The sequence below is a fragment of the Nelumbo lutea genome, chromosome 4 (genome assembly GCF_056320005.1).
Source record: "Nelumbo lutea isolate HS-2025 chromosome 4, American lotus-T2T, whole genome shotgun sequence".
Classification (NCBI taxonomy): Eukaryota; Viridiplantae; Streptophyta; class Magnoliopsida; order Proteales; family Nelumbonaceae; genus Nelumbo; species Nelumbo lutea.
Window position 1 is genome coordinate 34567331 of NC_142687.1, and position 15589 is coordinate 34582919.

The 15589-nt window shown below is 38.4% G+C and overlaps 1 protein-coding gene across 2 annotated transcripts in view; it reads right to left on the reverse strand.

Moving 5' to 3' along the window:
• Window positions 1-289: 289 nt before the first annotated feature.
• LOC148855130 (translocon at the outer membrane of chloroplasts 64-like) overlaps window positions 290-15589 on the reverse strand; it is a 39748-nt gene continuing 24448 nt past the window's right edge. The window contains exons 8-14 of one of the 2 annotated variants that reach the window (XR_016112899.1): window positions 10585-10719; window positions 10227-10427; window positions 8032-8077; window positions 2972-3099; window positions 2815-2866; window positions 1373-1442; window positions 290-777 (exon numbers count right to left, since the gene is read on the reverse strand). Coding sequence is in view for 1 of the 2 variants with exons in the window: in XM_088984450.1 (XP_088840576.1) it covers window positions 695-777; window positions 1373-1442; window positions 2815-2866; window positions 2972-3099; window positions 10227-10427; window positions 10585-10719 (669 nt within the window). In the remaining variant the exon portion in view is untranslated. The remainder of the gene's footprint in view (window positions 778-1372; window positions 1443-2814; window positions 2867-2971; window positions 3100-8031; window positions 8078-10226; window positions 10428-10584; window positions 10720-15589) is intronic. The other variant, XM_088984450.1, reaches the window with a different exon arrangement.

Here is a 15589-nt window from a genome sequence, read left to right on the forward strand (position 1 = left end):
AAACATTACCTTAGTGATGAGATGTTGAATTGAAAGAATTGCTCTGGATTGGGAAGTTGATCAAGGTTCATTGATTAATTCCAGTTATTCAAGTTTTTTACCAAGGGTCTTGCCTGCAATCCCCATACAAATCTACTTTGTAACTGAGTTTGCTGAATAGGGTATTAGTGCCAACTTTCCCAATTTCAATAATTTTCTCCGAAACCAAGCGCTTTTGGTTCTATTTCTATCAGTGCAAACAAAATTTCATAATTTTGGGTCATGACTGCATCGTTCAGAAGAGCATCAATGAAAAATGCCATGGTGATGGCATATGCCACTGCCACGTTACAGAATCAGAATTACACTGTTTCTCAGACTGTTTGAATCAATCAAAACTTAAATTAGGTTGAACGCTTGAATACACTCTCCAGGAAAAAACAAAATTGAGCATAAAAGACAAAATTGCATGATACTTACAAATCCCAGAAACAAGAAACTAGAGCTGCTCAAGTCACTAACAGGATGAAGCATGCGTATACATCTAATTCCTTCATAAATTTGCTTGGATGGGCAAGGAACAAAATCTTCCATTAGGCTTTTGAAAGGGCTTCTTGAAGGGTGAAGCAGTTGAAGTTGCTTAAAGGCCGAAGCAGATATTCAGTTCAGAAACCAAGCCTCTAAGAAAATTCTTCTCTAAAACAACTTCAAGTGTTTATTGAAACAATTTTCTCAATCTTTCAGCGGAGAGGGATGCTCTCTTATTGGTAGGCTCTAGAACAAGTGCATATCTGAAATCTGTAATTAAAAACACAAAAAAAAAAGAGACCATCACATGAAATTAGTGTCTGGATTCAATGTTCAAACAGAGAGAGGAATGTGCTGAAGAAACTTTTAGTTGCAGCAGCAAAAGCCCAATAGTTGTCTTGAACCCTTGAAGACTTCAAAACCCTAACCAATAGGCAAGAAAACTTAAAATTTTAATCACCCTTCTCTTGTTTTCTTGGGACAAAGATAAGGGTTTCGAGCCCTATATTTTCTGAGTTTTCTATTTTTTTCTCATGAACATGTTGATTTTCTATGTTGTGATATGAAGTCTATATGATTGTTAGTTGCTATGGAACCTAGGGAATTACAAACTATGGCAGAGCCTGTCACAATCAACCGAATCCCATACCATGAGCCAGAGCCACTACAGCCAAATTAGAATTCTACATATTAATCTTTATCCACCCGGTGACAACTCTGAGTTACCATGTGTTAACACAATTTTATGATCTGCTGCTACTATTTGAGACAGAAAATTCAACTCTTCTGAGATAGTAGATCTTTTTGGTAAGTATATACAAAGCTAAAAAACTTTTAGTAAAAAAAATTAAGATAGCAGACTCACCTTCAATGGCCTCCTTGTAATAACCAAGCATCTCCCGTGCTGTTCCTCTTCTTAAATAAGCTTTTACATTCTACAATAAATGAATAAATTGGCAAAAGATGCAAAAGACAATGTCAGTAATATATTATTGTGCTCACTTTCAAAGAAAATTTAATTTCATGAACACTATATATGCAATTATAGAACAAATGTTTTCCCTTCTTTTCCCTATCTTTTCTTTCAAATCAAACACAGCTTCAAGAAAAAATAAGACTTTTCATGGGATTTTTTGAGCTTCAAAAAATGATATTCAAGTTATTTCACGTGGTCAATCCACCTTTTAGCCCACTGGATGTCAGCACCCACTCAGAAGCAGCAGCTCTTGGGTTCGAGACAGGGCAATGACTAGATCTGGTCTGAGCATTCACCTATCAAAAGTAGTAGATTTATGTGTGGACACCTAGACCAAGGCCCCAAGCTCCAATTTGAAGAAAGGCAAAAAACTGCAAGGGCTTAATTCAAAACATGGTTTCACAAGAAAATATGCTAATAATTCAAAACTGCAAGGGCTTATTTCAAATATTTTCTTGTTTTTATGAAATATTTATGCGATTTAATATTTATCTATTAGCATGTGCTATTTGCCAAGAATTTTGGACATTGGCATATCAGGCACTTGCAGACACCTGGGTAGTTGGCACCCATGCTATCCAATGAAATGCTATTCAATCAAAGCCATGAAGACGACTACCAAAGATATCAAAGCCATGTAGATCATCACATTCAAATACTCACCCTTATATACCAACCAGAAATGGTCTTAGTCCTTGAACAACTTATTAATACATCTATCATGTTCACCATGCAAGGTTTGACAGTAGAGACTGACACGGCAGAATTGATCAGTAGACTTAAGTCTATTCAGGTGGACTAACAAATACTAGTTTCCTAAACAAACAGCATGTTAATTCTGACACACTATCATAAACAGTTGCTAAACATCTTAGGCACTTGGATATCATAACTTATGAACTTGAGATCTCCTAAAGGTGAAGGGAACAACTTTCTAACGGGGTATGATTGGATTGTTGCCTCCACTACATGGCACTTATAGCCAATGCCATATTTCATTTGACCATTGTCCACAATACCACAACCATAAATTAACCCCACAAAGCAGCAAGAATATTCTACCAAGGATGCAGGACTCTAGCTTCTTTTAGATGCATGTAATCCTAAAAGCACCCCTCTCAGGGTGCGACTCAAAATTAAAGATCAAAAATTCTTTCACTTGAAAAGATATGGTATGGAGATTAATTCACCAGTCCATTTAAGCTTGAAAACAAGTTGGACAGAAAAGTACTAACCATAAAGGAACCCACCTTTATGTATTAATAAATACAATTCTAACTTCTAAAGTATCAAAAACCAAAAATTGAAGTATTAACCATAAAAGAATGCACCTTTTTATCAAGATTAATGGCTGTGCTGCAATCTGCCTCAGCTTGGTGGTAGCTGTATGAACACCATGGAAATCATTAAGCAAAGATAATAACCTAAGAATCAAAGCAAGGAAAAAAAATAAAAATAAAAAAACTCAAGCGAATAAATTAATAATACCTCCCAATTTCCAGATATGCAGCAGCCCTGTTACTGTAGTAGGTTGCATTTTTGCTACTAAGTTTGATTGCTTCTGTATAGAAGCTGATAGCCTTCTGCCACTGTTTATCTTTGAAAGCAGCATTGCCCTGAACATAGACATGACCAAAGCACTACGTAAACCAATTACTACAGACAAGAGAAAAGAAAAGCATGAGATTGTTTACACGTCAGGGCAAGTATCTCAGAAGGTAATTACATAAAGAGCAACCCGGTGCAAAAGGCTCCTGCCAATGCTGGGCCTGTGGAGGGACAGAAGTATGCAGCATTACCCCTGAAGATACACAGAGGCTATTTCCAAGATTTGGGCCCTGATCACCCAGGTCACAATGGAAAAACCCAACCGTGACTAACTACATACATAGTTATATCTCTGGCCAGGAGAAATTTGGCAGAGACTAACTACATAAAAATGCGAATAAAATATAACCAAAACGATACATGCATAAAAATCATGGCAACATAACCAGAATGGTACATGATAATACCATGAAAATATTATGGCATATATGAAACTAGAAAACAAAAGTTATCCAAAAACAGATGCATTCAAGAAAGCTACATAAAACAGCTACATGGCAATGTTTGCAATATGATGGAATTAAGATATGTCAAAGCAAAACACAATATACTTTAGATTCACCTTTTAAGGTAATTAAAGGGGAATTATCCATGTCATAACCATTAATATCCAAACTTATTGTCCAATAATATGTACCAAAAAGTTTAAAGTCAAAACTATATGCAAAAGCTTGACGGAGTCAAGGAGGGAGACACCTCCACACCTTGGTGCATTAGTGGGGACTTTAATACTATTAGGTTCCCTTCAGAGAAAATTGGTTCAGCTAAAGGTGACTGGGGTATGAGAGGGCTTGTAAATTTTGTGCAGCGGTGGGGCCTGATGGATTTGACTCTTGCTGGTGCTAACTTTACCTGGACAAACAACAAAGCCACTCCTACCTTGGTCAAACTGGATCGTTTCCTAATCTCTCCGAAGTGGGAGGACAGCCTCCCCAACTTGCTCCAATCTGCCCTCCCCAGACCTCTCTCAGATCATATGCCCCCCCTCTCAGTGGGCGGGTGCCTTGTGGCCGTGAGTCCTTCAGGTTTGAACACATGCGGTTGAATGAGGAAGGCTTCGTTGAGGAGTTCAGCGTTGGTAGGAAAGTATGAGCTTTACAGGTTCGGAAAGTCACATCTTCCACTAGAAATTGAAGGAGTTGAAACAAAAAATCAAAGTCTGGAACAAAAAAGTTTTCAAAGGAATAGAAGCTAAAAAGGCAGACTACTTACAACAAATTGTTGATCTTGATTTGGAGGATGAAAGGGGTCCTTTAAGTGAGGTGTGAGGATAACAGGAAAAGGAAGCTTCAGGCCAAGATAAACTATGATAAAATTACCTATCAAAAAGAGGTGAAATGGAGGAAGAGATCTTGGAGCTCATCATTAAAAGAAGGTGATAACAACACAGCTTTGTTTCTCAAGATGGCCATGCCAAAGGCGCATTAACAGTATTAAGGCTTTAAAAGTTAATGGGCTGGTGCTGGAGGAGGAAAACCAGGTCAAAAATGCTATTGTGGAATTCTATTCTAATCTTTACAAAGAAAAAAGGGCTAGAAGGCCAAGGCTTGATGGGCTGGACTTCAATAGAATTTCTAATGAGGCTTCTTCGGACCTGGAAAAGCCTTTCACGGAGGAGGAAATCAGGGAGGCTACTTTCCATCTGGAAGGGGACAAGATGCCAGGCCCTGAAGGTTTCACAGTGAAGTTCTATAAGATGAGCTGGTCTTTTATCAAACAGGATCTCTTGTTGGTTTTTGAGGAATTCCACTCCAAGGCCGCACTAGAAAGGTGTCTCAATTCTACTTTCATCATTCTAATTCCCAAGGAATGGACTTTAGAGTTGATGGACCTCAGACCTATTAGTCTCTTGGGAAGTATCTATAAAATCCTGGCAAAAGTTTTAGCTTCAAGGCTGAAAAGGGTGATGCGTCAGATTATCTCCCCTACCCAAGGAGCTTTGGTTGAGGGGCGACAAATTCTTGATGGTGTCCTCATTGCCAATGAATTGATTGACTCACAAAAGAGGGTAGATAATTCTCAAGGCGAATTTAGAAAAGGCTTTTGATCATGTTAGTTGGAGTTTCCTAGACTGCATGCTAAAGATAATGAATTTTAGCTAAAAATGGAGTTAGATCAAGGTATGTGTTACCACTCCCAACTTTTCCATCCTTCTCAAGGTGTCTCTTATGGGAAGTTCCAAGATTCAAGAGGGTTGAGGCAAGGGGATCCCCCGTCCCCTTTCCTTTTCAACATAATTATGGAAGCTCTAAGCAAGCTCACTTATCGGGCAGCAGATGGAGGCTTTAGTCAAGGGTTTAAAGTTGGGGTGGGTAGAGATCATATCCCCTTGCTCCAGTTTGCTGATGATACCATCTTCTTTCTTGACTCTTCAGCCGATCAATTGATTTCTCTAGGCTTCATTCTAAGATGATTCTAAGCTGTCTCAGGCCTCAAGATTAACCTCTCCAAGATGAACTAATGAAGACAGGAGAAGGGCTACCTGAGCCCACTTTGGCTAACATCCTAGGCTGCAAGGAAGGGAAGCTACCCTCCACCTATCTTGGCCTACCTCTGGGTGCTAGGTGCATCTCTAAGAAAATCTGGGATCATATTATTGAAAGATTTGACAAGAAATTATCTTTGTGAAAATTTAAATACCTTTCAAAAGGAGGTAAGCTCACCTTAATCCAGAGCGTTCTATCCTCACTCCCTATCCATTATCTGTCTCTATTCCAAATGCCTACAAGTGTTGCAAGAATTTTAGAGAAGAAAATGAGGGTCTTTCTGTGAGCAGGATGAAGGAACAATTCTAAATTCAATCTGGTGAACTGGAAATCTGTGTGCCAGCCTAGAAAAATTGGAGGCCTTGGCATGAAAAATACCAAACTGGTGAATAAGGCTCATCTGGGTAAATGGTGATGGAGATTCAGCAAGGACAGATACAGGTCTCCCTGTTTTCTTGAGGGGCATCAGGTGCAAGGTTGGTAAAGGTAATCGCCTAAAATTCTGGCATGACCGGTGGTGCAGGAATCAGGCTCTACAGGAGAGATTTCCTTCTCTTTTTGAGATTGCACATGATAAGGATACTGTGGTTGAATAGACCTGTTCATGGGCCGGGTAGCCCGACGGGCCGGGCCCAATGTTTTAGGCCTGAGCCCAACTCGATAATGTATTTATATAACAAAAATATATTTTATATAATAAAATATATATAATATTTTTTTTCTTTATTATTCTAATCTTTTTTCAAGTAATAGTGAGATCTTTCATTATTTTTTAGGTTTTGAGGTCTTTTAATATAAATAAAACAGTTTTTTATTGAATAAAAAAAAGAAAAAAAATCTTTTTCCAATTTTCTGGCCGGGCTTGGGCTCAAGACCGCCCGCAGGCCTGGGTATATTCTGTTTATTCAGAGACAAAGCCCAGCCCGGCCTGGCCCATGAACAGGTCTATGGTTGAAGAATGCTTTGACTCTGAATGGGGAGGTTGTTTGGGGTCCCACTTTTCAAAGAAATCTCAATGATTGGGAAAACAGCCCACTGACTGAGTTGTTAAGCCTCATTCAAAACATCCTGCCTAATCCTCAGACTGGAGATGAAAGATTCCAATCTTGGAGCTCCCCAGGCAAGTTTTCCTCTCAGTCCTACAACAACTTGATGTCATGGGAGGACATTGATTTCCCTTGGGCCTTGATCTGGAATTCCTATGTCCCATCCAAGGCTTCCTTCCTGATTTGGATTGCAGCGCTGGGTGAATGTCTAACCACTGATCGGCTGCTCAGAAGGGGGATGCTTCCTTCGAACATCCTATGCCCCTTGTGCAATGAGACTTCTGAATCCTCCATTCATCTTTTCATCCATTGCAGTTTTTCTTCCCAACTGTGGGAAATGGTTTTATCCTGCTTTGGAGTTCAGTCATGCTTACCTGAATCAGCTCTTCAACTTCTGAAGGGGTGGTCCCTCAAGGCACTGAACACTAGGGGCAAATTGCTTGGGAGGATCTTTACATCTGCCATCATATGGGCCCTCTGGAAAGGGTAATTGTACCTACGATTTAATAGGATGGGAAGTTCTCTCCGCAGACCTAACACAGGTGATGATCCAGTGGTTTAATTGGTCATTTATAAGGGTGAGCAGTTGGTTCGGTTTCATTCTAAGTCAAAACCTCTAAATGGCCTTGTAATCAGAACCTATCTTATCAAGAACAGTTCTATTGTGAATCTGTTTTTTCATTACGCCACGCCCCCCTAAAAGGACAAACATGTTCTTTAAAACTATAATAATAATAATAATAATTGACCAATTCACCATAATTGACTCAATGGTCCAATGAAACCATAGTCTTTCTAACAATAAGTGTTTGGGTTCAAATCTTCACATTCTCAAAGTACAAGGAACAGCTGAATCTTTGATCACAATTTTGCTGATGTAGTTTCAACAAAAAACAAGATTGTATGATTTTTGTGCTCTTGGTTAAGTGTACAAAGGGCATTCAAGGGAGTGCAGCTTTTCTCATTTTTGCAAGCTGGACCTTTCTTTGATTGATACTTCTTGTATATTCCCAATGTACAGGCTCTCATTGTACATGGACTGATTGTTTATGAGTTTCCACATATTTTAATACAATTCAATACTTTACCTGTTTAAAAAAAAAAAAAAAAACTATATGCAAATGAAATGTCAAGACCAACTTCCTGGTAATCTAACTACCAGTGAAATTTTCAAATTAAGCCACTGAAAAATCTCCGATTTCCTACCTAATCTTCATGTGTGTATGTGTTGAAGTAATAATAGGGATTAATCTTTAACAAAACAAAAGGAGAAAGAATAAAATGTTACATTCTGATTGAGAGAAAGGACTTTGGGAAAGGTATTCATCTCATTGATATTCAAAAAACGAGTAGCAAAGAGTAAGGTGGAACAGGTAGACATTATTATGACATGGTATCTCTTTCTTACCTAAGACAGAAAAACAGTAACCTCTCTTCTTGCTCTTTCTTCTGTCCTTTTTGTATGAAAGAGAAAGCAGTATTAATCATCAGAATTTCTTAAGTATAAGCCATGTACAGTTAGAAGCTAAGGGGTACAAATCCACAAGATGATAAATTATATACTTAATCACTTTCTATCATTTTATCAAAAAAAAAAAAAGACATAATCAATGAGGAACATCATGAAAAGTCCCAAATAATTGCAAAGAAAGTGACTTTCCAAGCCACCTTGTATCTGTTACTTGACCCATTTACTTTCCAGATCACCACTGTATCAAGAGTAGAGAAAATAGCAACTGACAAGGAAAATCTCAGAAAACATTCCCTGGTGGTCTGGTTCATTGGACAATGAAGAAAAAGGCTTTTTCGCCAATCAGAAATCAAGAGGACAACACATCTCAACAAGTGCAGTAGTCCACATCATGAAAGATACCCTGCTGGATAGAGAGGACTACCAAATCTCTTTATGAGAGGAAAAGGAGGCAGAAAGAAGCCAAGGGACCTTGGATATTGTTACCCCTTTTCTAAGGATGACATCATTAGAAGCCGGCAAATAGCAGCTCTTTCCTCTTCAAATTGGACAATTATTACAAGAGAATGAACTTATCACTTTAAACTAAACTTTTATGGCTGCGGCCTAGGCGATCTGAGCACATGAGGACATTGAAGGAGTCTATAAAGATAGTCATGATTTATTTTGTTGTGGATCTGCTACTTTGTTTTCTTGCTGAATTGTGATAGAGGAAGTTGCTTTGGTTTGTGGGTCTGGTATTGGCATCAGGGGTTTTGTAAGAGATTTTGCTTTGGTTGGTGCTGGTTAGGTTGTTACTGTTATTTGTCATGTTCCCTTTACTTTTGGATGATTTCTTATCACCTTGTCTTGTACTTTATTTTATTTTACTATAAACAAAAAGCAAGAAACTTGGAACATCTCTCTTTTTATTTTTTGGAAGATGCTATGAATTTCGGTAAACAGGATAGAACAGGCAATAAACATCCCAGGTTACAGCAACTAGATTGGAACAGTTAAATAGATTCCAATTGGACAAAACTTATATGTTTATTGACTCATAGTCCAATCCGTGCAAGACAAATTAGTTCACCTCTGAATTGATTTTGAAGACCTCAACACAAACTATGGTACTGGACAAGAAACCTGGGACTTGAGCTCAAGTAATGACAACCAAAGGCTGCCTGACAAAAAGAAGAGTGGTACTCAGGTTTGCAAATGCTACCACCACCACCACATGTCCTTCCCTTTGTGTATCACAAGAATGAAGGTTTGATAATATTACCAGCCAAATTTGTCAAAACCCTATGATTTATGATGCAATACACAATTAGAATAATGAAACCCAAAGGTTCCAATTTAAATCTTACAATTGAACCGTTTAATGAAAGAAAAGATAAAAAGTCAATTTTTTATCGGTAATGAGAAAAAAACAGATCTTGGAAAAAAATCTAATTATTGTTTGAATGTAATCATTTTGATTTGTATATCTGATCATTTATCTGGTTCATGCCATGCAAATCGATTTGAGTATATGATAATGCTTTACTTTGCCATATCTCAATTTTTCCAAGGGGATCTTGTGCTAGAATAAGCCCCATGGGTAATTCAAAGACTATTTAAAATTTTAAATAAAGTTTATTTTCCATCATACATGTGTCATGAAGAAAGGGGGAGCTAACTATAAAGAATGAGGATGCAAATTTTTACCAAGTAAAATAAAAAATGCAAAGAGCTTCAGTTTTTTTTACCAAGTAATTGATAGATCTTTAACAATGATGAAGGATTCACACGAGTTAAATGTATGATGTAGAAAAAATAAAAACTTGAATAACAGAAACATCCCAAGGAATGGCATCAAGGAGTCCAGCTACTTTTTTTCTGATAAATAAGGAGTCCAACTACTTTAGCAAGGAAACAATAGATGCCTAAAAAAATGGCTGGTCAAACACAAGAAATATTATAATATAGCATTATAAATAAGGTCCAGAGGTCAAAAACATATGAGAATCCAATGGGATAAATTTCTAAAGTACTAAACATTTTCCCATAATTATAGATAGCATATTCAATAAAAACCATAATGAAACAATGTCCTATATAAAACCATAATTCCAGAGAACTTCATAAAGAAAGATATAAGAGACTCCTACCTTTTCTTTAGCAATCTCAGCAGAATCTTCCTTGCTGATGGCATTAGCTGAAACTTTGGAATTTGCAGCTATATCTACCTGCTCCTGAAGACAAGCGAACATAGTTTGTACAGTATCCAGTAAAAAGCGATCACCACCATGCCTTGCTACAAAGGAAACTGAGATGGGATACTTGTCATAGAATCCTAGTGGTAAGGACACCTGCAGAGAGATGAAAGTAAAATAGAAAGAAAAACAAATGCAGTATAGGTTATTATTACAGAAGAAAACTAAGAAAAATATTTCCTATAAGCACACTGGTGAAGGAACATGTCTCAGGAAATCTTATGCCCTTCAGGAATAAACAAGAATATTTTACCTGGCAGCAACCCGATATGCTAGCAATACTCAACAAGCTAAAAGCACGGATCTGGTACTCTTCAGATAAAATCTCTTTTGCACCGAGTTTTGGAGGAGGATCAGCAACTGTAGGAATCACAAGGATCCCCTCATCCTTCATATAAAAGACAAAAGTTGCAGTATTTTTTTACCAATTTAGCAAACAAAGCATTAGTTTCAATGAAACCCTAGAAGGCTTATGTTTTGAACTTTTGATAGAATAAATCAATTAAGATAAAAGGCAAAAAATAGTATAGACTAAATTTTCAGGAGCACAATGTCACATTAAAATAGCAGGTGTACATGAAGCATTTTTTTATTAGTAAGCATGAAGCATTTTTTTTATTAGTAAGAACTAAGCATTTTAAAAAGATCACAAAATGTCCATAGAAGTTAACACGAATACCTATAAATATAAAGAAAAGGTGGAAGGAACTTATTATTCATTGTTAATAGCAGTATTCTCCTGGTCAGAAAAGCATAACCCAACTAAAGGCCTCAGGGGAAGTGTAAGGGATGTTCATCAATGAAGAATCTAGATATCTTGATTGTTCCCTAAAGAAGAACTGCCAAAAAGGGAATTTGGGAGAAAACTAGCTAATTTCACCACCCATATGTATAGAGAGACCCACTAGGGAGCCCTAGAAGCTCTTGACCACTTCCTTGGTGAATAGATTCTCCCACTCATTTGGGAAAAATTAGAATTTTCATGGTTTATCACCTTCAATGACAGGTCTATAATTTTCTGTTTTTTCTGTATGGGTAAATTGTGTATTTAGAATCTAATTACAAATAGCTGCGGAGTCCAGCTTCTATCGGGCATTGTCCATGCTTGCACCGTTTGCGCAGCATGAGGATGCACCATGCATCTTTCGGTTCATGCGTTGGCTTAATGCATGCCAAACGAATTAAATGGAGTCTATACTTAATGTCGTTAGCTTCTCATTCACTCCATCCCACTTCCCGCTTGAGCCTAGCCAGACTCTGCCCTCACCAGTCACTCTCCCTCCCCAACTGGCGGCAACCAATAGTCATCACCGGCGACTTTTAACACCGGCGACCAGAGAAAAACCTCAGGTATTTTGGCTCTGCCCTGATAGAAGTCGAACTGTTATTACCGGCAACTGATAGAAGTCGGACTCCTATTAACGGTAATCAGAGTTAAGATTCGCCTACCCTTGCTAAACAAGCGAGAATGGAGGATTCTATGGAGAAAGAAGTCCAACAAGAGAAGAGATTGCCACCGACAACAAGAAGTGGAGGTGTCATTGTCGTTGTCTCGTGTTTTCTCACTTTGTCGCTTGGGGAGTCGGTTTCAACCTATCATTTAAACTAGAGTAGGTGTTGTTACCATTACCTATTATTTTCATTTAAATATTCATTCATTGTTTTCTAACTCCATTTCGTTAGTGAATTTTTATTGAGATTTTACCTTGTTATTTAGATCTCTGTGAATTTTTTTTATGATTTCATCCCTGTAGTGAGTTACTATTGTTACTTAACTTTTTGTTGTAACTTTGTTTCTATTATCACCGTAGATTTTTGTGGTTTCAGGTTTGATTGAATATAAATCCTCTACATATCATATGGGTCCTAATGAATTGAAAACCAACTTCTTGAACTTGCTGGTATAAGCTCAACTTTGTGGGTATTAGGCTCAATCCAATAATTTATTAGGCTTGGACTTGCTTGTTCCCAGCCCATCAGGACTCAATATAACCACTCAAATGTCCTTAAGGCTCAGTTTAGGAGTATAAATATAAATATGCAGATTGTAGAGTAGAAAACCTTGTATTTTGTATACTTTACATATTTCTATTTGTACTCTTTCCAAACTGAGCCTAAAAATCAGCAAATTCCTTGTGTCTTTGTATTCATAACACAATCAATGAAGCAATCAAATAAAAAGCATGTCTCTCAAATACCCAAAGAATACTAGAACATAAACTAGTTCTAATCTCATAAGAAAACATCCACTAGTGCGGGGAACTAGAAAGGAGAAGGGTGAGAGAGAGAGAGAGAGAGATTGGCTGGCAGTTACAAAGGAGAATGCACTTGACCATAACTTCGAATAGGGCAGGTTAGCGAAAACTCCTTCATCATCGAGAGAGAGGGAAGCGGTGCCAAGAATGTGGAGATGGAGAGAAGGGAAATCAGGGGGATGGGAGACACAGACGAGGATGGAAGTGGTTTCATCAGAGAATTGCAAGGGGCGTTGGAAGATAGGTCTTAGTCGATGGGTCGCATTGGTTCGGCGCCACCATGAACAGCCCATGGCTGCAGACAACATTCTCCAAACTGAAGGTTGAAACCAACTCCCCAAACGACAAAGTGAGAAAACACGAGACAACGACGATGACACCTCCACTTCTTGTTATCGGTGGCCATCTCTTCTCTCGTCAGACTTCTTTCTCCATAGAATCCTCCATTCTTGCTTGTTCAACAAGGGTAGGCAAATCTGAACATTGATTACTATTGACAGGAGTCCAGCTTCTATCAAGGCACGGTCCAAAACACCTGAGGTTTTTTTCCGGTAGCTGGTGTTAACAGTTGTCGGTGATGGCTGATAATCGCCATTGGTTGGAGGGGGAGAGAGTGAAAGTGATTGTCGAGGGCAAAGTCCGACAAGTCTCGAGCAGCAAGTGGAATGGAATGAATGAGAAGCTAACGGCATGAAGGATAGGCTCTGTTTAATGCATTTCGCATGCATTAAGCCAGCACACGAACCAAAAAACACGTGGCACATCTTCATGCTACGCGAACGGTGCAAGCATGGACTCTACCCTGATAGAAGCCTAACTCATAGCTGTGGACAAGAGTCTATGTAAGGTTCAAAGAGTTTTAATTACTTGATTAGATATCTTGTAGGTAAGATGTCTTAAATTGGACTGACATGTCTTTAGAGCCTTCTCTTTATTTTTATTTTAGGACATAATTAAGAGTCTCCTATGGATTGGTTAACCCCTTCTTTTATTTTATTTTGATCTTTTGTGATGGGGAGAATAAAAATGTGGTTGAGAATTTGAAGTTGACAGTTAGTCTATTTGAGAAAATGTCTAATTTCAATGTTAATTGAAATAAAAGCCCAGTGACTGGTGTCAATTTAGAAGAAAGGGAATTGAGGTCATTGGCAAAGACTTTGGGATGTGAGAGTGGGGAGTGGTCGTTAAGATATTTAAGATTACCCCTAGGTGATAACCCTAGGTCAGTTAGTTTTTGGGGCCCATATATGGAAAGAATTGAGAAGAGACGAGTCAGGTGGAAAATAATTATATCTATTTGAGTGGGAGACTTACTTTGATTAAATCCACTTTAGTTAACCTCCCAATAATATTACACGTTAGTCTCCAGGATGCCCCTGACAGTTGTGAAGAGAATTGAGAAGCTAATGAGGGATTTTCTCCGGGAACTAGAGGAAGGGAAGAAAGATCATTCGGTGAAATGGGAAAAGGTAATTAAAAGGAAGAAAGAAGGGGGCTTGGGAATTACCAATAATGAGCATGAAAAACTTGGCCCTTTTGAGCAAGTGGCTTTGGTGCTTTCCTGTGGAAAATGAGAGGTCATGGCATAAAGTTGTGGCTAGCATTCATGGGCTATCTAGAGATGGATGGAGTGTTGGTTCTCTACAAAGAGCTACTCTTGCTGCAACTCGGAAAGCTATACAAGGTATCCTCCATGTTTCCTTAATCATGTAAGGTATGATTTGGCTTCTAGCCATAAGATAAGGTTTTGGGAAGATGTGTAGACATGGGAGTCCCCTCTTAAAGATGTTTCTCCTTCCATGTTTGTTCTTTCCGATCTTAAAGATAGACATGTGGCAAATTTTATCCAATTCCATCCTTTTTCTTCAATGCTGAATTGGAACTTGGGCTTCACTAGGAATCTTAGAGAGTTGGAAACTTCTTTGGTGTCTAACTTGTTGAGCCTCTTGGATTCTATAGTCTTTGATCTTGAAGGAAGAGATGACCGTTTGTGGTCCCTTAATCCTGGTGGGGTTTTTTCTTGTAAATCCTTTTTAACTCCTTTGTAGCCACTTCCTCCCCCCACCCCCCACCCCCCCTTTCTTGTGAAAGAAATCAGGTGCTCCCCTATTTCTCCAAAGGTCAATGCCTTCTATTAGGAAGTTTTTCATGGTTGCATTAATACTTGCAATAAGCTTCAAAGGAAAAGGCCAAATTGGTCCTTGTCCCCAATTGGTGTTTCTTATGGGTGAGACTGCTTTTCATCTCTTGATCTCTTACCCTTTTGTTTGTGGTCTTTGAGAATGGTATTTTCTCTTTTTGGTTGCAGGTGGAACCATCCTGCCAGTTTGGAGTGGTTATTTAGCTCTTCTGTTTTGAGAAGCACAAAAAAGGAGGGGCAGAATTTTGTGGAGATGCACAAGGGAAGCAGTGATTTGGACAGTGTGGGAAGAAAGAAATTCAAGAATTTTGGGGGAGAAGAGAGGAGTAAGTAGGCAGTGATAGATCTCATAACTTTGCACCCTGGGTAAAGATCTTGAAATTCTTTTCAAACTTCAAGGTGGAGGGCTTCTTCAGAAGTTAGGGGGCAATTGCTGGCTCTTCCTCTAGGAAACAAAAAAACCTAGAGGTAACCAAACCCCCAGCAGGTGGTTGGATGAAACTGAATTTCAATGGTAGTAGTGTGGGCAATCCGAGTCCTCTGGAATTGGACGGGTGATTAGAGATGAAAGTGGCATTATGTGTGCCTTGTTCTCAGGCCCAATTGAGCAAGGTGATTTGGTAAGAGCAGAACTTTTAGCTACAGTTTCTGGGGTTGAGAAAGCTAAAGAGATGTGAATTTTTTTTTTTTTTATCAATAGCTAAAGATATGTGAATTAGTAATTTGATCATTGAAGGTGATCCGAAGATAGTAGTGGGATGGTTTAAGAAAGGTGAGGGCCTGACTTGGCAGCTTAGAAATGAATTCAAGTACTTCAAATGTCTGTCAAAAGACATGAGAATTCAAATAAGTTCGGTTAGAAG